General features: G+C 38.0%; 1 protein-coding gene across 12 annotated transcripts in view; it reads left to right on the top strand.

Annotated features, from left to right (window-relative positions):
* LOC118262384 (potassium voltage-gated channel unc-103-like) overlaps positions 1–24,384 on the top strand; it is a 34,996-nt gene that overhangs the window by 4,247 nt on the left and 6,365 nt on the right. For 2 of the 12 annotated variants that reach the window (XM_050697158.1, XM_050697157.1), the window contains exons 3-18: positions 14,996–15,082; positions 15,381–15,528; positions 15,756–15,937; positions 16,889–16,909; positions 19,015–19,169; positions 19,377–19,490; positions 19,562–19,683; positions 19,795–19,913; positions 20,288–20,478; positions 20,752–20,894; positions 21,117–21,310; positions 21,746–21,874; positions 21,957–22,101; positions 22,874–22,951; positions 23,359–23,759; positions 24,071–24,322. In XM_050697158.1, the coding sequence (XP_050553115.1) occupies positions 14,996–15,082; positions 15,381–15,528; positions 15,756–15,937; positions 16,889–16,909; positions 19,015–19,169; positions 19,377–19,490; positions 19,562–19,683; positions 19,795–19,913; positions 20,288–20,478; positions 20,752–20,894; positions 21,117–21,310; positions 21,746–21,874; positions 21,957–22,101; positions 22,874–22,951; positions 23,359–23,759; positions 24,071–24,322 (2,481 nt within the window). Of the gene's footprint in view, positions 1–10,699; positions 11,328–11,381; positions 13,721–14,995; positions 15,083–15,380; positions 15,529–15,755; positions 15,938–16,888; positions 16,910–19,014; positions 19,170–19,376; positions 19,491–19,561; positions 19,684–19,794; positions 19,914–20,287; positions 20,479–20,751; positions 20,895–21,116; positions 21,311–21,745; positions 21,875–21,956; positions 22,102–22,873; positions 22,952–23,358; positions 23,760–24,070; positions 24,323–24,384 lie in introns of those variants that run through there. The other 10 variants (XM_050697152.1, XM_050697150.1, XM_050697151.1 and 7 more) reach the window with 10 other exon arrangements.

The raw sequence follows: 24,384 nt of genomic DNA, 5'->3' as shown, positions 1-24,384 counted from the left end.
CTCAGTAGTAGCACGGAGTATGGAATCGTTCCCAGTATATGGCAATAGGCTCACCTCCTCTTACATGGGACTTATAACACAAATGGTGAAAAGTGGGTGTAAATAGTATAGCGGCAGTTCGTACCGTAATGTGCACCTCTACCTACCCCTTAGGAGATAAAAGGCATGATGTTGCCTTTGTTCCTCTATAAGTTAGATAACTTGATGAATGAAGTAACAGCACCTAATAGAAGTACTTATAGTACCTTACCTACCCAAATCTCTATAAGGATTTCAGTAAAGTGATGAGCTATTTCGACCCATGCCATTTGCGATTGTAACTTTAGTTAACCGTCACTATCTTCTATCTTCATTGCAACACATTTTTGCACTTAATCATTTCGTTTTTGAGTACCTATTACTAAACACTCCAAAACAAAGTAAAAGATTTATCTGATAAAATACCCGAAACTCTAAGCCAATATACGGTTTTAATAAAGCCATTTCTTTTCTAATCATAGGTCGGCAACAATGGTTACTGTCTGTACTGAATCAATCTTTATGTTCATACCTACATACTTAATAACAGTGCAGTCTGTTCGTAACATCTTCGGATATTCAAAAATCCAGTCCAATACTAAATCTAGTAAGGTTTTATACCTATCACATATGCAATTTGTTCTACCGACCGTGGTAAGCCAACATCCCGTTCTGGAGGGAATAAAATCATCTCGATTCACGACTAGATAATTCAGTGGAACGAGATATCCGTCTTCAATATAAATATTTCCCGACGAAACCACATTCGGGAAATCGAGTGCTTCCTATAAAAATAAATAAGATATTACGTCTAAACTTATCTTTGCCGGCAAAGTTCTTAGGAAAAGTTTGCCTTCAGTCTAGTTTCAGTGGCTTTAGATATTATATTATACTTGTTTTTAGTTGTAAATGCTGTACGCCTCACTTTCCAGTAAACCAGCCACCACCAGGCTTCCTGACTTGAGTAAAGTTTAATTAATTTTTTTGTTTTAAGAGTGCATTATGGACCTCTTCCTATCCCATCTAAGAATAACAGAGACGTAATATTATAATAACAATTCACCACTGAAAGTTAAACATTTTCATTCAAATTCGGGGTTTAAATGGTAGACCTCGCACAGTTTTCTACTTCCTTTCATAATTTATGACTTTTATTCAAAAATACAGTTCATAAAACTACTGGCAACCCCATTTTCATTCACAAATATTGTTACTTTATGCATCTAAATTCTCTCGCAACATGTTTACTCATATCAAAGTTCGACTTTAAATCTTTTCTAATTCCTTTAGAAAATAGTTTTATAGACTTACCTGAACTTAGCTCAGGAATGAAAAATTTCTAGAATACTTTTATATTCTTCGGTAATATTATTAAAACCGGAATGAGCGCAGCCGTGGAGCGCCGAGAGCTCGCGCTTCGGATGACTTTGTGGTTTAGTCAGAATTATATTAAAACGTACTTATTTATTTCAACGAATAAACAAATCGTTAGCCTTATAGTACTTTATACACTATTCGTGCTATTTTATACTTTATTAGCAACCCGCCCCATCTTCGCATGGGTGCAATGGTGATATATTATGCATGTATTATACATATAAATCTTCCTATTCAATCACCCTATCTATTGAAAAAACCGCATCAAAATCCGTTGCATAGTTTTAAAGATTTAATCATACAAAGGTATGTCCCTTTGGGACAGAGAAAGCTACTTTGTTTTATACAATGTAGTGATACAATTATACCAAAACGCGGTGCAGAAAGTACAGTCCAACATTATAAACATTTGCATTGCATTATTGATTCCTTACGAAGTAACCAAATTGCCTTTATCGTTGAAAAAGTAAAGATAGGTAAGTAAGTATCGTTGCAAACTGATTATCAAACACCCCTTTCCTTCCTTACTGTACTCGTATTACATTTATAACTTAAATCAATGTGTTTGCCTTGCAAGTGTCCGTCCTTACCTCGCTGCATATGATATCGGTGTCCATGAAGTTGGCAAAGCAAAATAAGTATGAATGTATCGATCCATCTATTTACGACCTGATTGTGCCTTTGAGTCGCGTTGCTAAGATATCGCGCGCCCGTCACAATACTTTATCAATAATAAACAATCAGCTGTCTGTACAGGTATCTAATACATAAATTAGAAGATCATATCAGATGATAGGACTTGTCAATATGTCTCATTTTGTATCAATTTTACTTCTCACATCATTCTAATATCCTAAATGTGGAAGTTTGTTACTCTTTCACGTGAATACTACGACCAAATCCGAATAAAACCTAGGACAGAGATATAACGGGTGTCCCAAAATTAACGCAAGATTTGAATTTGCCCCCATTTGTGCAGTGAAGTGTTGGCAACCCTGAAAAAAAAGCAATTTGACAGCTAACAGTATAGGGTTATTAAAAATGGAGCGTTACACGATAGAACAACGTGTCTTCATTATTAAAGAATATTTTAAAGACATTTCCAGGTCGTGTACTCTCTCGTTTCGGTGATCAAAATTGGCCTCTTAGATCGTGTGATTTAACACCATTAGACTTCTTTTTATGTGGTTATTTGAAATCACAAGTATGTCAACAAGCCCACAACCACCCGTGCATTAAAGGAGGAGATTCAACGCTGCATCAACGAAATTCAGCCACATTTATGCAGAATGGTCATGGCAAATTTCAACAAAGCCGTGGAGGCCATTTGTCCGATGTGTTATTCCATATATAACCCTATCCTATGTACTTTACGAGTCAATAAAAATATAACTATCAAAAGACTAAAAACGGCGTTTTCTATTTAATTCAAATCTTGCGTTAATTTTGGGACACCCTTTATTATCGTCTGGAATATCATAATAGGCTATATTTTTATAATAACTATCGTGACACATACTAAATTAATTATAATCACGGTTTACTCACGTACATTAATGAAGAAATGCTCTACTAGTGCCTCGTTGAAACCAGCTGATAATTTATTTAATTGTTTGATATAAAGTTAATCATTTGTGCATTTTAACCATAGTAATCCCTAAAATGTGACAACACTATCGACCCTTAGTACTTCCAACCGTTGGATTCCATGGGAATTCTTCGAGAAATACTTCGTGATTTGACTTATTTAGGTACCTAGTAAAATAATTCTCTGGCTGAGACTGGCTTCCTGTGTCCTAAGGAATTTTTATTAGTTAAGAAGTAAACATACTGTGAGATAACCAAGGTAGGTAATCTTATAGGAATGCATCTTACAAATTCTTAGTATTTTAGACGTGGTAAGTGTGTTGTTGTTTTAAAATCGCATTCTTTGAGGATTCTATTATTCTACACAGCATACAAATAGCAAAACTTTACATAAAATCTTATCATGGTATGTATTGACTAAACGTTTCAAAAGCAAAGCGTTCCTCTTTTCCGCAGACGAGTTAAAAATAGTACCGTGTAATTAATCCTGAAGGGTTTAATTCGTCTTCCAAACAATCGTTCTAATCTCATTCAACCGCTTTCAGTGTCATTTTAAAACGTACAAACACTAACTTGAAAAAGACTACACAACCATATTATTCTATAACAACAAACACGCAAACTGGCTAGACTTCATCTATTATGAAATTACAATAATAGCTTTCGCAAACATTTTCTTGGTAAATACGTAAAATCATTGACGGCAAAATCGATAACTGATATGATGTGAATGTTGCTCCACTTTTAAGTTTAGGCGCGAATTAACAAACTGTATTATTGATGAAGTAGTTCCTTTTGAAACAAGGTTTTTAAACTGACATGGTCACTAACACTAGAATTGAAACTTGAAACGGGATATTTACCATGTTTTTCAATTTCTATGAGTTTCCGATAACAATTCTAGCCTTTTGAAACAGTTTCTTAACTGGGTTTTAAAAAAGACATTTTTATGAAAACTTTGTTTACCTACCTCGAACGAGTGTATGACTAAATAATAATACAATTTGTCTTGAAACACGCGGTACCAACTTTAAGTTCACTACACAAGTAATACCACAAAACCCAATTTCCAGAATAACACAATACATAGTTTCCAGCCATTGTTTTCTTTCGCCGTTTTTGAGCAGCAGTGATTGAATAAATCACACAAGTGCGTGACTAACTACCTGACCTCAAACCCACGACCTACGACTCGTAAATGAGGACCTCTGGGTCAGTACAGTAAAGCTAGAGGGCCACCACTACTCTACTAAACCTCCATTATTCTTTTAAAACAGTATACAGGTTGTACCATTTCGAATAAAATTAAATGCCAAACTATAAATCTCTGGTGCTACAAGTTTTATTTGCTTATTTATTTTCGTAAATGTATTTTTATTTTATTTACGTGTTGTTAATTTATCTATGAAGTGAATTTTATTGCATACCATACTTACAATATGAGTCTCACAGGCCCATATACTTCCTTGCTTTCTCTTGGGACAAAAGAGGTGACAATACAATATTACATTTTTCATAACTCAGTCTCACTCAGTCAGTAATACACAGATACATATGTTTCATATTTAAAATCCCGTGGTTGCCAAAGCATAATGACTAATTTAGCAATAGCATGAATTCTAAACGATTTCATTATTATTTTTAACTTCTCGTATGTCGTACGTAAGACAACAATAGAAAAAACATTGTGTCTCGTGTGGATCCACGAAGGGTTAAATCTAAATCTAATCTTCTATTAAAATAAAATTACAAACAAGTTAATGATCATAATCGTCACATTTCGTCAATATTATTTTACTAAAGTAATTATAATAATATTCAAATTAGTTGCCACGTAATAAATAAGCTAATTTGGCTTTATTATAGTGGCGAATAGTGACAAACGCTTTTACTTCAAAGAAAAATGTTCTCTGCAAGATTTATTTCATCGCTCATAAAACAAATCGTAGTGATGGCGACTAACCATAAAAAGAGAATAAAGTTAGGGTGAATAGAAACAATATTTATAAATGCTGACTTCCTTGTTGCTCGAAAGTACCGAGTTGCAAATCAGTCAAAGTATTATGGAGTTTCTTTTTTATTCTAAAATTTTCTGAGAGCAAGCAGAAAGAAAGTGTTGTGGTTGCCCAGAGGTTTAGACGCCCGGTTGTCATGCATGAGAGTGCGGGTTCAATGGCGAGTCCAATGTAACGTTTTCCGAGTTATACGTACTTTCTTAGATTATTTAAACACCACTCGCAAACGGTGAAGGAAACATCGTGAGGAAACCTGGGCTTATAATTTCTAATTATAAGGCTATAATTTCTAATTATAAGTTTGAAATCGCCAACCCGCATAGAGCAAGCGTGGTAATGAATGCTCAAACCTTCTCCGTGCGAGAAAAGGCCTTTGGTCAGCAGTGGCCACTTAATCGGCTGTTGGTATGATGATGTGAAGCAGCTGAGGGAGAGATCTAAGAAAAAGTATAGCTTATATCACTCTCTAGCCTCCAAACTATCTTTACACACAAAAGTCGTGCCATAATGTGACGTCGAATATACACAAGTAACAAAAATATTTGCATTTATAAAAGTTTATTAAGGATATTATTTAAAACTTTCTAATTCTACTATGATCACATGAGAGTTTTTAACGTGCTACTCTGTGAAAGCACGGGCTTTGGGTGGTAACACGTAGGACACGTCCCTGATGGACGTGAGCCCCGAGTTACAACTGTAATAAGCAGAGTTACGGGTTCACATTACACAGACATACATCGGTCACATACTAAAAGATTTTATTATATAGTTGAAATTTTATTAAATGCGTAATTACTTTTTAGCTGGCTACACTGTTTATACGGTGCATAACGGTTGCACTGATTTTCCATGTCTGGTAAAAAGTTATTATGATTTTTTCTAGTTTGGATTACTTTCTAATATTGACATTTGTCTTGTATAATTAATCAACATTTTGTGTTCACTTCAGTTTGTTTCGTATTCGCCAAGATTGTGTATGGCAAATACTGTACATATAAACTTTCTTGTGTATAGTAAAAACACTATTTAAGTCCTAATGTAAAAATTACTGGTTGTCCAGATAAATAATAAAAAATAAACACAAAGCATGTTTTTTAATTATCTCAACATTTTGACACAATCAAGTATGTTATGTGTGATTAATAAAATACCGTTCATAAGATAATTACTACAACTGAAATAGTGGAATTGCGAACTGTTTTATAAAATAAAGTAAATAAATGCACGAAAATATTTGACGCAATTGATAAGCAAAGCACGTGATTTGATTGATTATCAATAGAAAAGATAACGAAGATTGCGAACTTTATATATTTTTTTATTATTATCACCATATCCTTTTTAAATATTCTTATCCTACATTTAATTAAACACAGATCTATCAAGGACTACTAAATATCCAGGTTCCGTGCACCGAGTAATATCAGCCTCATGATGGATTCATACATGTGTGTACACAGGAATTCATGCATAAATTCAATTCCATCGAGTCGTATTCATACTGCGTCAAGACGAGGCACTCCGCACTTAATTATACATATTTCATTAAAACTCGATGACGTTCAGCGCAGGTAGTGAGAGGTATCATATTGATGGCCTACTTACTGAAAATAGCTAGACTTCTGCCCCGAATATTCTGAACGAAGGCTTTGGAAGTCTCGCCTGTTTGTTAAATTATAATCACACTGATGGACTCGCTTGTCTTTCGCGTTTTCTATTCTTCTTGACTTTTTTTTTAAAGTAACGTAGTTTTAAAACCAAAAACGAACTCCAACCAGATACGTGGTCTGCCTGTCTAGCAAGACTCTTTTTTGAGGAGTGTTAATCAAAAGCTCGTGACTGTAAATTGGAGATTAAAGGTCTCCTCTGCGTAAAAGGTGTTTGCCATAATCTCCACACTTGGCAAGTAGGTTGGAGATTGCAGTTTTAAAAATACTGGTATACAAAGGAGCGCTCCTGCCTGATATTTGTTAGATTTGTAGTCCCTTGATTTTTACGACATTCGCGAAAAGAGTCACGGAGATCAACGACTAGTAATGATTTTGAACAATTGAAATAGATTCAAACAAATACTGATTAGTTTGTAAAAAAAACATTTGCCTAACCACTCGCATTGAATGCAATTACAACCACACAACTTACAAGTAACTTAGGTAAACATAAACCGACGTTAAATCCCTCACAGCAACAGAAAGCTCTGTCAATGGTAATGTGGCGACAACTATTTCTATTACGACTTTTGTTCTCTAAACTCTTAATGGACATTCAGAGACAGGGCCTGCCTTGTATCTACGTACCGACGTAGCTACTTACTTACATAATGCAAGTTTCTTGATTACCCGTTTGTGACGCATTCCATTTGAGATGAAACTCCTTGAAGCACTTTCTCAAGGAAGATAATCCAAGAATACTGAGGAAAAGTTCCCTGTTCTCTATTCTAACTTTGTTGCTAACGTTTAATTAGGAATGATCAATTAATGCAACGAATTGTGACTATTTAATCAAATAAATAGTTTATCTTTTGTTTTGTTGAATGTAATCTTTTGTTTAAAAGCCGAAATTGTTTTTCTAGTCACATTATAATTTCAAACTAACATAAACCACATATTAACAGTTGATACACTCACATAAGTTCTATTCATGAACCCTTTACAAAAGTTCCCCAAACCGTGCCTCAAATCAGAAATCATAACTTAACAAGTTTAAAGCCGAATACCAAATATCAAATACGTAGTCAACTCGGAAAGGTTAGTTGCGCAACATGAAGGAGTTATCTATACGTAGGGTTGCTTATCTCGCGTATCGAGTCCTTGAACTATCGCGTGCTAATCGTGGAGGCCGGTTCGCAGCCCGCGCCAATCTAACGCCCATCTCACCCGTCACGCAGTTGCTTCTACTTACATAGATTATTGCAACACTTTCACTTACAACCAACGAAACCGAGTTTGACCCTCGCCTTTCTAATGTTCTTTAAAATGTAGAGGAATTTTTACTTACTTACTTTTTTTTACTTTTGAAAAAATCGTTGCCCCTACATTAGGATTTTCTCCTGTATCGTGAGTGCGTTAACAGACATACAATTTCACTTGCACATGATACCCAGACCTTAAACAACAATTTGTGGATCACACAAAGAGTTGCTCCGTGCGGGAACCGAACCCGCTTTCACGGCAGCCAGTTGTCCAGCCACCGCGCCAAACGTGCAGTCAATTTGATCGGTTTGGGAATTATTAAAATGAATTATTCCTCTATATGTTTTATATTTGTTTGATTTCATTTTTTTCGTTCATAAAATGGGCCCACGATTGACATAAATTTGAAAGTATGTATGTAATTGGCGATGATGTCCATACATTTTTAGGAATTATCCTTCTAATATTTAACTACATTTTATGTGTTAAACACCAGCTTCAAACTTCTCAAAACAATATGAGAATCGACAAAATATCTGAACCAGATTCGCACAAATCAGAAATCTGTGACAGTCCACTTCTAGACTGTGGACCTGATCTAGACAAGCGGGGTTTGCCACTCTACGCTTCGTACGTTGGTTGGAGACCGCACTATAAAAGATTCAGGACTAGTAGCGCCCAGTGTGTTTTAAACGTGCAGTCTCTTAGTCGGCTAACGACACCCACGGGAAAAGTAGAAGTATATTCAAACGTATTCTACTCTGCCGTCACTAGATGTCGTCCCACCGGTTCACTCAGTAACCAGATTCATTTAAATGTATTTTATTTACATGCATCTGCTCTCCGCGACTGACTCGGGGTGATATGACACTCATAGTTGGGACCGTTCTCAGTAACGACTGTTATATACGTTATGTAAACATTTCTAATAGCTTTTCGAGCCTTCAGAGGCTGAGAGGCACGTACGCAGAGTACTGAAATGTTAAGACTAAACGTCAATCTACAAACCGAGGATGCATAACATAAACTTTAAAATGTTTGCGTGTAACTTAGCTGTAAACTTAATACGTACTCGTAACAAATACAATTCATATTTAGGTATATTAGTCGGAAGATATTTCTGATAAATTCATAAACTATTTACAAAATAGCACCCCTGTTATTGGAACACTAATCTATAATTATGAATTTAAACTTAATACCCAAAGATATGGAATAAGAACTTAAACTTTGACTGTCGAAGGTTTAGAATTTAGAACAAATAAATCATTATTATTTCAAATCTATCTTAATCTTAATAAATAATTGTCAAGTGTTGAAACTATTTAATTAGAATTTTAATCTAACATCGTCAATTATCATCTATAAGTGGCCTATAAGTGGCCACTGCTGATCCAAGTTCACTTCTAGCGCGGAGAAGGTTTGAGCATTAATCACCATGATTGCTCAAGGTGGATTGGCTATTCTAAACTTATACTACCTAATTTGAAATTATAAGCCAAAGTTTCCTCACGATCTTTTTCTTCACTTTTTTGACATTTTGTCTACATAATCTTAGAAAGTTCATATAACTCGAAAGTGTCACGTTTTGTCACCTGCCGTTGGTAGGTTTCGAACCCATACCCTCATGCAAGCGAAGCGGGCGTCTTAAGCCTCCGAGCCACCACGACGTCACCGACGCCAGATTTTTATTAATTAAAATCCATTTATTTATATAGCTACGTTTGTGTTACCTATATATCTTTTATTTTAGGACTCTGTAGTAAACAAGGAACCCTTATAGTTTCGCCATATCTAACCGTCTGTGTGTCCGTGGTTTTTACTCAGAGTTTTACTTATATACATATATAAGTGGCAGAAAGCTGTAATTTAGTATGAGTATGTATAATAACTATTGCAAATAGTCAAGTTGAAAATATAAATTTTATAAGTAGTGATTTTATAAGGCGTTATGATATATTATGTTATGCATATAGCTAGCTACTTTACATTGAACACTGGCGATAAATATGTAAAGTACGAAAACCAAATGTAATATTGCGGCTACGCGATGGCTACGAAGTCTATGTAGCGACTACGAGCTTGCTACGAAATGTCGTAGTACTTAATTTGGGGTGAAGACTGTCATTATTATTTAATTTATGAATGTGTCTTATTTATTTATCTCTATAAAACGAATTCATTGTTATTCATAAATCATAGGATGGTAACACATCTTACCAACTCCTTCTATTCTGTAGTTATATAATATTTTATACATTGTACATTTTGCGTTCAGTAATACAAATGCCTACTAAAATTAATATTTGTATCAATATATTCCTAAAATTTAAATACTAATTTGGGCAATGTGTAAATAGTTCCAAAATTGTACTGACTTTGTTATGTTATTGGTACAAAATGGAAAAACTTGACTCTAAGGACTGGTTTTTACCGATACCTATCAGCATTAAATTATAAACATTAACTGCCAGTGTAAGTAACTTTTACCATAACAATACAGCAGTGAAAATTCCATTAGTGACCCGTTTCCACCGTATATACAATAATAAATGAAAACATTGCTTGAAATCAATAAATAGTTTACAAAATATGCGGCAGTGGGATCATAAAGTAAATGAAATGATTAGTTGGCAGTGTGTCGTAGGGGGTAATATGGTGGTGTCACGTGATCACGGGCCGCAGCGCGCGGCGTGTTCCTCCAGTGACACCGTGCGTTCAGCTGAAATATTCGATGGCTGAGGGGAGGTTGTGCGAGGTCACGCCTGTGCTCGGCCGTCTCCGGCCGCGTCCGCCGCCGCTCGGCGCCGCGCACCGACGTGCGCACAGCGACCTCTTGCGTGCGCCGATACAGTGCCCCATCGAGTTTACGTCCAGCGACCACGCTGCGGACTCTGCCGCTTCTCACACTGCCATCGAATTGTTATCTTAATATCGTTCCTAGGCGACTCGCCTTTAGCGAACGACCGCCGCGAATCATTGCTAAAACGTATATTTTCAACACGATACACCGAAACTAACGCATATCTCACAAAACGGGCCGTTCGTGCTGTAAACGAGTCGAGCGCTTAATCGATCGACTGCATTAAAAAGTAAAAATTATTATTATCGTTTTGCAGTCGACCTTTGCGGATTTTGTTGCGCTGCGATAGGTGATTTTTATTTAAATTTTACACACAAAGCAAAAGTGGTAAAACATTGCTTAGACTTACTGAGTAGCTGTTGATATCGAGTGTGGTGCCGTCCTGTGCTTAGTTCGCTCAGTGAACAGTGCGTCAAAATTGTCGTCGAGGTGTTTTTCCTTCTTCGTTTGGTTGCGGGCTTAGCGCTATATATTCTCTCGGTTGGTTCTTGCTTTGTTTTGATATTCTTGTGGGGAAAAACGCGATCCATGCTTGGAGTTATGACTACCATGGTATGGTTTCCTTTGTCTAAGTTATTTATCTACTTTTTCTCTTCTTAGTAAAAGAAGTTAGTTCACATACATTATCACATTAAATTGATGCTTTTAGACTGAACGAATGTTACAACATTTTATGAAAGATCATCGAACCATTCTTCTTTCATAATTTCTTGTAGGGTTTGTTGGTTCTGACTGAGTAGTTTATATCTGAGTAGCTATAACTAGTTATTTGAATGTTATTTAGTCGTTTACATTGTATTTCTGTAATAAAGCCGCGCTTCTCGCTTTGGAAGCTTCATTGTGACGTGAGTTACAGTCGCTATATTGTACCTATCTATATTCATAGTATGGCGGCGACTCTATTGTAAAAACTATGCAGAGCATGCAGCCCCTCCCTCGACTCTTCGCATTCTGGAAGGATTCCAGGGGTTCTGTTCAGGCTTCAGTTGCGCTGCATACAATACCCATCAGATCTCGCATTGTTGGCGTAATGCACAGCTTTAATTCATCTGTAGCCACATCAGATCGTTTTGCTACTGGACACTATTACATAATGATATATCCTTAGAGTCGATTGTTGTAAGTGACATTTTTAACAATCAGAAGCGCCAGTGACAGCTGGAAGGGCTTCGTTATATTTGTCGCCATTAACATCTTGACACTGACAATCATTTCATGATTTAGGAGAACATCATAACACTGCAATGTAAAATATAACATTGGTAACAAAAGGGATTGATTAGTTCTCACCCCGTCCTTTGTTTTACCATAAGGTCAATAACATTGGCTTTGTTACGTGCGACCACTCAAATACGAGCTTTAGTTTTATGGCTCAGCTGTAGCTTCATAAATCCTATGTATAACGTCGTGAACAACCCAGTTTCGCGAATTGGCATTATCAAGTAACATTAAGCCGAGGAGTGTTGGATCCAAGTCATATTGTCTGCGAAGGCAATAAGATGTTTTGTCAGCAACAAAGCATCTACTTAGTTTATGAATTATAAATGTGTTTAGCATGTTTCCTCCGAGATCGTGAATATAGTTATGATGTGTTTCAAGACCCCCGACCGCCTCGAGAGCCTCGTAAAGCGAGTTTACGTAACTTCACTAACACTCTCGGCTGTCGAAATGCTAAGCTTTTCTGGCGTTTCGTAATAGGTCATTAAATAAATATATATTACGATGATGCGTATAATTTAAAAATCTGTGAGCTATAGAGGCATAACTATCGGGGGAGTCAATTTATTTTGGTTTTTAATCGTAAATGTAGGTATACCTTACAATTTACAACTTAGGAACATTTTGCAACATTATTACACCTACCCAGTACATGAGTCACACGTAGACACCTACTCACGAGCTTTGCTAACGCTACGCAGCTTTTGTAAAATTACTTGTAACTAATCAGTCGTCATAATCCCACACTAGACACACTGACCTTTATTTATACAGATGACAATGTACAGAGAAGTTCACAAATTGGCTAAAATGTCAGGTAGCATAATGCTAAGATCACAATGGCAGCACTCTGGTCTAACAAGACGTTTCATTCGATATTCGTATTGTATTGTCGTTCAATGTCAGTTTCCTCGTGTCCGTCATTATTCTCGAGCTCCGACAACAGAGAGAAACGTCTTGCGCACATTGAACATGTGCACAAAAAGATGAAAAGAACCGCCTCCCCATTGACACAGTGTCTTGAATGGGGCCCGGCCTCGTTCTCCGCTTTCAGGCGCTCGTAGCTGTATGCCTATTAGACGTGCTCTATACACTTGAACTACTGTCTTAGCTGACATTTGTGGAAACTTAAGCTGCTTCCGACTATTTACGACATAGCTGCGTTTCTTTTTGTCCATTCTTGTACCATACTGTTGTTCGTTGTAATAAAGTACATTACTAAGCCATACCATCGTAAAATATCCTCAATACTATTCAATAGTACTGAGAATATTTACTAATACATACATACAATTATCGGAATAGAAGAGGACGAGGGTTAAGAAGTGTACGTGGGGATAAATCGATCATCTATGCAAAACACGGCAATCGCACTCCTCGAGTCGGCGTCAGCCTTCGAGCGAGCCGTGCTGGAATGTGAGCACCTGGAGGCGTCGGAACACGGCGGGTTCCGGTGAGGACGTTGGCGCGGCAGCGGCATGGAGGAGCGCGGCCCGCCGGACGTGCCACTGATCGTGTCGCCGCCGTGCGCCGGCGCCGGCGGCGCGGCGCTCACCACCTCGCGGCGCGCTGCCTCCGCCCGCGGCTCTCGCGACGACCCGCCGCCATCCACGTGGCGCTCCTCGGTGCGTGTGCGTGACACCGGTTTCCGTGGCTCACGCAAGAGTGTCGTTCGCCTCGAACCACCCTGTAATGGCCTCAACGGGTTGCCTGCCATCGGCAAGGAGGTAATTCATTTATCTCTTTGCCAGATACTGCCTTTCGACCAGTCTTTACTACATTTAAGCTTAAGATTTGAAAATGTCTTTTTGGCCTCGAGGTGATCCTCATTTTTTGAAAAGTTCTATTTCAACATGTGAGTATAGAATATGGTAAAACAAAGAGTTTGGAAAGTTTTCTGCCGAATGATGTGTAAGTATTATATTAACCTCCTGCGACCTGCTGACTGCAGTGGTAGTGTAAAACCTACTGAATAATTAACACTAATAACGCATACAGCGTGAACCCGCGTATGAACTATTCACATATTTCACGCTCCTGCGGTCTCTACACGCAACGTGTGTTGGACTGATCCCGATACGTTATTATTCATTCATATCCAATTATATTGATGTACTACATTTGATAGTTTGTTGGTTTTTATACGTTTAGAATAGGAATGTCAAGATTACGAAATTCAAATCGTTTGTTGTTCAAATGTTTCATGAAATATCTTATGCAACAAATCTCGAAATGAACTCAACAGTCACTAATCTGCGATTGCATACTCGTACATAGAACATACACGAATACTTCATTCATTACGTTTCATAATTACAATCTTGGCTTTTGAGAATGAATAATTTTGTTTCTGTTCATCGGGAATGCCTCTGCTAACATTTTGATGCATCTTACTTGACTTGAACATACTTATTCAAACTTTGTAGTGATTATAACGTAGTAGCTGTTTTAGTAGTTAAATCTGAAAAAAAAATCAAGAAAAGTTATTAAACATATGTATAAGTACTGTCCTAGTATTTTAGTTTAACATAAATGTAGTTCCAACCGAAGGCAAGCCACATTAATGAAGTAAAAAATATTAAAATACAGTTAAAAATCAAAACATTTTTTAGAAAATAAATTCATAACACGGTTTAAACGATGTTATTGTCAGCATAATTAAACTATTAAAGTTTGTCTTTATACATATTTTATAAACAGACGGAATGATTTAATTTACTAAGGGATGATATACTGATACCACGGATTTATCGGAGGAATAATTTAGATTTTTTTACATTTTCCCAAACTCAAACGTAAATTTTATTGGTTGAAATAAAATCTATCTATCGATTGAAACATCGTCCTTATAAACAGTAACAGAGAATAAAACTGGGTACAAACACACCCGTTCTGTCGCGAACAAGAGAAGAATGCGTGCTCCGTAACATAGCCGCATACCACAGTAAATGAGTGTCGTGCCTGCAGGCCCACATAAACAATAGTGACGTCATTGTTCGCAGGTACTGTCTCTGGGTGCGACGGGTGGCCACAAGGGAACCACGCAGCCTTCTCACCCCTGCACTATCCTCCACCATTCTCCTTACAAGGTAAGACCATACATACGCAATCACGTTCTTATACAAATTCTAATTCTACCTATTCTAAATGTTAATGACAACGATAAATCATTCTTTCCTTCCATACAGCTACTCCATAATTACTAAAAAGCTATTATGTAGCATTATACAGTTAGTATTGTAGTTTGCACATAAGAAAAATACAAATTATATTCGTCGCATTGACCTCGCTCTACAACCCGCGCCAGCCGGCACGCAACGCGCTACACTTCCAAATAGTTTTGTTGTAAAATATTTAAATTGATCGCTGCACTGACTTGTATTACAGGCCGCTTGGGATTGGTTGATCCTAATATTGGTGATCTACACGGCGATATTTACTCCGTACGTGGCCGCCTTTCAACTAAATGAGCCCGACTTTGATAAACGTTCCCGCAGCTTCGGCGAAGACCCCATAGTTGTCATCGATATGATAGGTAATGTTCATCACTGTACCTGTGAGTAAAGCCATTGTTGAAAGAATCTCCTAACCAAACCTATACAAAACATGTTCTATTACAAACTATTATTGAACTGTGTACCTACCTTCATATTCAAAGTTATAAAAAAGAAGCATTTATTCATACGCATTCTATAGAAACAAAACACTAAACAAAACAATGAATATCGAAAATACATTTAATTGAAATTATTTTATTTGCAGTGGACGTCACATTCATAATAGACATCCTAATAAACTTCCGCACCACGTACGTGAACGTGGCGGATGAAGTGGAGTCGGACCCCGCCAAGATCGCCATGCACTACCTGCGAGGCTGGTTCCTCATTGACCTCGTCGCCGCCATCCCGTTCGATCTCCTACTCTTCGGCACCGACACCGACGAAGTGAGCTGCTTTACCTACATACACCACATTTGGTTCATCTCACATACGACCTACACAAACTTAAATTTAGAATTAGACAACAAAAAGGAATGGCTGACTAGAAGACAAAACACCAACGGCCTTGCCGTGATTCGCAAACTGGTATCGCTAGTCGCATACACGATTCACTCGCCAATCATCGAGAATCGATTCAAATCGTTTTTGGAGCGTGAACTTAATAAGTTTGCATTTCACGGAGGATATCCAGACGATCAGTTGTCCGAAACGGTGTCAGCTCTTGGAATCCCGAACTTTATACGTTGAGAGAGCACAAAATATGAATACAGTTATTCTCTAATATAAATAACGCAGTGGTCATAGTGGAGGCCATACAGTACAACAAGATTAGGGTGGCGAAGCACGATACATTCCGCATTGTGAAGGGTAAAATAGGTCATAAGAATATGAAAGCGAACTAGGTCATGTTAGGGTTGCTCAATAAACATTTCAAGACGAAACAATTAGTACCCATAGAGTATTTGAACAGTTTGGCACTGCCTCGTTCGGGATCTACGGTTCTTTCGGACAAATGAAGTTCTGGTTATTTTATAGCGAGTCACGTAGTTGTGGAATGCAGTCAATGCAAGTGTCACTCTCGACTAGGCTGCCACAGCCGATCATTCAAAGATCCCACTTTATATTCCAATCAATTAGCTACTTATAGTCAATTATTTTAAAACAACCAAACTGTGTAAAACCGACTAAAATCATATCATCCAGTATGTTTTGTTCGTAAGCAAAGTTGATTTGTGATTTTATTTTGATTTAAGACAACTACTTATTATTACCACTTGATTTTGTTGACGATTAGTAAGAGTCGTGATTTATTTTATCATTTGTCAAATAGTCACGTTGTGGAGAATGCCCGAAGGTGGGTGCGTATTGAATTTGTAATACCATTTCTTGTTACAGCAGGGGCTGGAAAGTGATGAGGTATACCATCTTTGTGAACTATTTTTATGTTGCTGCCACTCAATTTTATTATATTTTTAGTTGACATATTTTATTCATTAATTTCCACTAGCCATTTTGAATCCACTAAGTGAATGCGTTAATGGAAGATATGGACGCTTCCCATGAGCAAAATGTCAATCATTCAAGTCGTACATAACACTGTTCCCGACATGTACCGAAGCTCACTAGTTGTATCACGAGCTTGCAGCCCGCGCCCGCGCCCTCGCCGCGCCGCCGGTCTCCGACTACCAACATGGCTAGATCCGATCAGAACATCGCTCTGCCTAGCGTTTTTTGCTCAATCATAATACGAGTAACATCTGAAACTCTCAGAAATTAATCTGACTAGTACATGATGATAACGGTCCACCTATAAAAGTGGAATTAGATGCATTTGGGAACTAATAATAATGGTTCATCATTTATTTATATTTGAGCATAATTTTTAAGCTTTATTAGCACATACAAGTAACGTATTAATTAGTTTGGTAATGATATATTACTTGCATATTTATTGACCTAGTTGAGGACTTGACTTAGTACCACTGAATAGCCCACTACAATAGCGAGGAGCGATACATTAGAGGGTATCGAGTAGGACCTAGATGTTGGAAATGAGATAATGAGTTTTCATGAGAATATGATTTCATCGCGAGAATACATCGGTGGAACATTTTTCATTGGCTTTTCTTAGTAAAAGTATACGTACAAAGAGTCACGATATGCACAGAGCTTGGTAGCAATTACGCTCACACTTCCCAGACTTAATGTACCGATCAATAAATCGCCTTATTCACGACAAAGAGCACCAAGTAATAGTGTCAGTCCCGAACTTACATAATACTGAAGCACCCACCTTACATCAAACAATATACCAATATATTGATGTACGATACTGTATCCGCCACTGATCTGTACCCACTTCCATTTCTTTACTCATCGTTATTTGTGTTTGTTAAAATTTACTAATTGGTTTTAATGATCATCATTGTTATTTATTTTTTACATACATAAGGATTACTTTTATTTTTAAATTAAAATAAATTGTTTTGAAACTATTTTATTTATTTTTGTTTTTTTCCTTTATTCCAAATCCAAACAAACTAAAATTAAACTAGTCGCAGTGTACGGTTCAAACTGAGAACCCATGAGCGATCGCGATGGGCGGTACGTTTCAAAATTTTATAGTTTGAGTCACCGAACGTAATCCATCGACAGAGAACATCAACTTCACAGGCAATGCTTCTCATGATATAAACAGCACAAAAACCTCACGTGTGAATCTTACAACTATATTATACAGATTTTACAAATTTATATTTTAACTAAATACGTTTGTGTGCCCTTTATTCTCTAGCCTCCAATCAGAAGCTTTGAATGACTAATATTGTTTTATTCCAAATTTTACATACACATTTTTAATGTACTTATAGCAAATTATCTAAATTCTTAGTTATAAATAAAATAAATTAGAAAGTCAATTAGGCCATGATTGAATCAATAACTTACCAAAAGTGATACCTAATAATCATTGACCGTCGAAAATGTTGATAATAGTAGGTAAGTCCACGAAGTTATAAAATCGGATATTTCCAGAATATTATTGCCAAGAGTTTTTAAATGCACTGAGTTGTATGAAAGTAACAAATATCTTTGTACATATTTCTAATTACTGTATTTCGCTTAAAACTTAAATTCACACGACCATTATACATTCACGTCGCAGAGCACGGTCGTATGGGGACTGTGCTCGGTCAGATAGCGGGACTATGTAATGACAGCGAAGTGATAACAGTTATCAGACAGTATTATGCACCGCATTATGTACGAAGCCAGCTAATTTTATAGTTTTAAAATAATCGCTTTTAATTCTGCAAACTACATACATATTATGTCTAAGTTTGAGCTGGGCAGCATTCATAGGCCAGTTTTGCTTAGTTAGCGTGGTTTTCGCTGCGAGGCCTCGTTGATGCTATTTAGTTTTAAGCAAACGATTCATATAACGCTTGAGTTGGGTTTGCGGCTAAGTTGCGTTGCACCAGCGGCTGATGGAACGTTCTGAGCTGTGGTTGTGGTGCTTGCAGACCACGACCCTCATCGGTCTGCTGAAGACGGCGCGACTACTGCGGCTCGTGCGCGTCGCTCGCAAAATTGACAGATACTCCGAATATGGCACCGCCGTACTGCTTCTCCTTATGGCCACATTTGTCCTTATTGCTCATTGGTTGGCCTGCTTATGGTGAGTTGTACCCATTACACGAGGCGAAACTCTATTCAAGACCAATAACGAGAAAATTCAACAATATTTTATAAAAATAGTCAAATTACACATAGTTACTAAATTGGATTTAACATACATTTCTTACTTTAATACAATATCAAAATCTTTGTGAATATATTATACATCATATCACTAACATATTTAAATGTTTGTCTTCCTACATAGGTATGCTATAGGCAGTTGGGAACGCCCTCAGCTCCACGCACCAATCGGATGGCTGGATGCTCTTGCCAATGATGTCCAAGCTTCTTATGACAACTCTACTGGTCCATCCATGAGGTACTGTACTCTAAAAGCATATCATTGTCAACATTACAAATTGATATCTAACAAGTAATATGTTCTTTCAGATCTAGATATATAACCGCTTTGTATTTTACGTGCACGTCGCTGACAAGCGTTGGTTTTGGGAACGTTGCGCCGAACACAGACATGGAGAAAGGATTCACGATATTTGTTATGCTGGTTGGCTGTAAGTTATTTCCACAATATACCTATATCTCTAAGTTGATACCGAATTTATGATTTCAGTATTATAATTCCTTTGATAAAATGTCATACATATAATATTTTTTCCTTGCAGCACTAATGTACGCCAGTATCTTTGGTAATGTATCGGCTATTATACAAAGATTGTACTCGGGAACGGCTCGTTATCATACACAGATATTAAGAGTACGAGAATTTATTCGTTTTCATCAGGTAAGAGTTAATTGTAATTAATCGTAGGATAGAATTTAATAATTAAGTAATAGTACTTAGTAAATAGAAATAATGGTATTTCTTTCTTAGTGCATTATTATAGTGGACACCATTACTAGTACAAAGCTGTTCGGTTATTTAATGCAGAACTTACATAACTATTATTATTATAAAAACCCGTGACAGTTCACTTGAGTTCACAATTTAAAAGTTTCAGATTTATCAGAGATCTAAGCTAAGCTGAGCTGAGCTTAACAGACTAACTTAGCTAACAGACCTATTAGAAGAAAGAATAAGAGTAGTGTCTGCCATCATTGTAGAGTCATCACCAAGTACACATTATAAAATATTAATAAAATCTATACTCTTTGTAGATAACGAATCCTTTAAGACAAAGACTGGAGGAATATTTCCAACACGCTTGGAGCTACACGAACGGTATCGATACGTCCAGCTTACTCAAAGGTTTCCCGGAGTGCCTCCAAGCGGACATCTGCCTTCATCTCAACAGGAACTTGCTCGCGAATTGCTCAGCTTTTGATGGTGCTAGTCCAGGTTGCTTAAGGTAAGTTTATAGCTAGTTTTCATATGACAAGCAAACACCCATTGTATATAAGTAACACATAACAGAACCTTAAAAATCACATACCGCTTGTGTCAGTATCAAAACCAGAGTGGCAAAATTCTCTGTTTTGTAATTCACAGCAACATACAACAACCTTGAACTTCGCACCATTCATGTATTAACACTCAATTTACACTGAGACCAACTATAAAACTTAGTTCTTCAGTGTTTATTAATATTACTTACTTAATAAATAAATCTAATTTGTTACAGAGCCCTGTCATTAAGGTTTAAAACGACACATGCGCCCCCTGGTGAGACCTTGGTGCATCGTGGAGATGTTCTCACCTCTCTTTACTTTATATCAAGAGGGTCTATAGAAATTCTGAAGGATGATATTGTTATGGCTATATTAGGTAAGTCCTCAACTATGAGCCTGACACTCAAATAAACCAGTTGTATCTTATTAGTGTAATGATTTCGGAATCTATATATATAGAAAGCATGTGTTTTTAATATGTACAGTACATAGCAATAGGCTTACTTATACATAGATAGAACATAATGTCACCGGACTTACTTATACATAATACGAGTCTGCCTTGAAGAAATATTGGCATGTTCTATATGTTGTTCAGGTAAGGATGACATTTTCGGCGAGAACCCGTGCATATACGGCACAGTGGGGCGCAGCAACTGCCGCGTGCGCGCGCTCACCTACTGCGACCTGCACCGCGTGCACCGAGACGACCTGCTCGACGTGCTCGACTTCTACCCAGAGTTCCGCTCCTCCTTCGTCAACAATCTCGAAATAACATACAATATGAGAGATGTCAGTAGAACGCGACTCAATATTCAATTATAATTTATGTAACTTGATAGAGAACTGCAATTTGGGTAACCATTGCACTGTTTTAATGCGTTCTAACCAAACGATAACTAATTAGGCGTTTTCGTAGTATATCGTAGCAATTCATCGTAGCTAGACTACGCGCTACGAGTCTCCACGTAGCATCTACAATTACGTAGACATTTCGTAGCATACAAAAAGTATATTGTTGAAAAGTATAATATTTTGAGGTTTGAAATATTATAATATTATGGAATTAGAACAAATTGTAATTGATATTAGACATGTTACACCCCTACCTAGTTAATTGATATTAGATATCTTACACCCTGTATTTTTGATGTTCAGATTTTGATTAATTTATAATTATTATAGCGTTGTATTGTACTTATATCGTACGGGGGTGTTTTTTTACAGGAAGAGTTGGGTGGTATTGAGCCAAAGCGTCGCATGCGCTATGAGAACCCGTGCGATGCACGTTTGCTTCGGGAGGCATATGCACGAACTACGCGAAGACCACACACAGAAACGTTCGCGGAAAAAGTTGTGAGTAACGACTTCTGGTACACAGATGTTTGATCACTTTGTGTAGGGGACATATATTTGAGGTGTAACACAATATTTGCAGGACTCGCAGTGCAGCGACGACGACACGGAGTCGCCGGCCAGCCGCGGCATCCTGGAGTTCTCTGCGGACAAGGCGGGCCAGGACGTCACCCCGCTCAACTTCAACTTCAGCAAACAGCGCTCGACCACTCTCAACTCCATCACCGGTAAGTCCCCCAACGTACCACTGGAATGTACTTTATTTCTTTATTATTATGAACGTACACCACAGACGCCCGTGCGCAAAGTTCAATATGAAGTCACAGAGACCACGGGTGGCATGTTGTGGTAGACCCTCCTCTATTCATAGACTAGATGACCTACACATAGTAAATGGATGACCGATATATGCATCTCCCTTCGCCATGTTTGAGAATCTTCTATACTTACTATAATACCTTAACGTCCGTTTTGAAAACCAAATATATTTTTTCTTCGTTAAAGAAATTGATTTCTGTTTAAAATATTTTAATAATTTAATTTTAATCATTAATTTTTATATTTTGCAAAAAGTTTTCATGTCTTGTCGTACCTGTATCAAATACGTGCACTCCACAGTATCTCAAATTTATTTTCAACTTTTTGCAAAATTTATTCAATTGTACAAAAATCATTGCAATTAAATCAATTGGACATAACATTAAAAAACACAAAAAATACATTTGTCAAAATTTCTAGCTACTAATTGAATTTAATTTCATTTAGGGCAGCATGTGTTTCGCTTGTTTCCTTGTTTATTTATATTCCTATTTACTGGTGACGTGGGAGGGGATGCGGAGTGGTTATGTATTGGGTCAGTAGTGGCACTGCCGGCAGTGGCCACGGGGCCGCCGCGGGGCCGCCGCGGAGCACGACTCCCGCCCGCGGCGGCCCCGCGCACCCCGCACCCCGCACCCCCGGTACCGCCCGCCCCGCTCTGAGCGCGGCCCTTGTGTGCAGGCATGCTAGCGCAACTTAAACGGAGCTTCCCAGACCTCTACCATCATAAAACACATCAGCCACTGCACAACAAGTACTGTAAGTATGCATATTATACTACTTTGTAGTGCATGATCAGCAACTGACATCTGAAATTTTATACAATGATACTGTGTCATCAGATTACCGGTTTAATGGTTTCCATGTATAAATCATTTGTATAGTGCCGACACGAAACTCTTGACCGGAACTTTCATCTATTAGTCAATACGTATGTATTATAAATGAGATAGTTGCCAACATTTAATTTAGGCTATATACTTATAAATACAAAATAGATAAAAGCAGCTCCAAATACATTTTTATATATCCACATTTATAAACCATTTATGAAGCAAACATAGTAATAGTCTTGCTACCATAATACAATTGATAACATTCGCTGAATGACGTGTGTCTGCCAACCAGTTCCGTACTAATATACTATACACGTGCATAATTTCCAGCGCAATCTACGCCTCAAACGTATAGAAGTCGAGCGGGGGTGCGTCGCCAGTCGTCAGTGGGCCCGCTGAACGACACGTCGCCGCTGACGGGGTGCGCGGCGGCGGGCGAGCCGGCCGTGAGCACGCCCGCGCACAGCGCCACGCTGCCCGTGTCCAGCCTCAGCACCAACCCCAGCTCGTACTACACGAACGCGTCGCCGTCGCCGCCCGCCGCGCCTGCGCACCAGCACGTGTCCTGCGACGACATCCTGGCGCCCAGCGCGCCCGCCGCCGCGCGCACGCCCTCCTGCCGCTCCGCGCCGCACTCCGCCGTCAACCTGCACCAGCCTGCCTGCAACGGCGGCCGCCCAGCCGCCCTCGCTCTGTCCCAAGACAAAGCACAAAATGCTGCAAACGCACAGGTTCGTTATGATATCAAAGTTCATTTATAGTTTTTATACGACGTATACTAGCCAATTTCCCGTATGTACAGCGCTTCGCTTTCAGCGTATGTCTCAAAGAGCCATCAGACCACCACAAATGTTAATTAATAAGTAGGTATACATATTCAGAGTGGCGCTAAAGATACCACGTATTCTATTAACGGTTAGATTTATTATATTTTGGATGTAGTATTTAGTTTAAAATTATATTACATTCTTATTTTTGAACGAAATTTCTTGTAAGTAAGTTCGTAAGTAAATAAATAATGCTAAATATTTGCCTTTTGTAGGAAAGTATGTCGCCACAGTATCAAAATGTCGGATCGGCTGCGACGGCAGCCTCGGTAGCAACTGTACTTACAAGACTGGAAGAGTTAAGTCGTCGTGTAGCCGTGCTGGAGTCTGGGCTCACCGCAGACGTGCGACGTATCCTGCAGTTACTGCAGGCACGCGAGGGCACCACACACCACAACACGCAACCAGCTCACACTCCTTCAACGGTGTTACCTAAAGCCTCTCTCTCAGTACCTCAAACGAACGAGGTAAATTTTATCACCAACTTAGAATTACTTAGAAAGCGATTTATTATATATATATACATATG

This window comes from Spodoptera frugiperda, chromosome 12, assembly GCF_023101765.2.
Source record: "Spodoptera frugiperda isolate SF20-4 chromosome 12, AGI-APGP_CSIRO_Sfru_2.0, whole genome shotgun sequence".
Taxonomy (NCBI): domain Eukaryota; kingdom Metazoa; phylum Arthropoda; class Insecta; order Lepidoptera; family Noctuidae; genus Spodoptera; species Spodoptera frugiperda.
The sequence above is the reverse complement of the archived record's forward strand: the minus strand, read 5'-3'. Positions and strand labels throughout refer to the sequence as shown.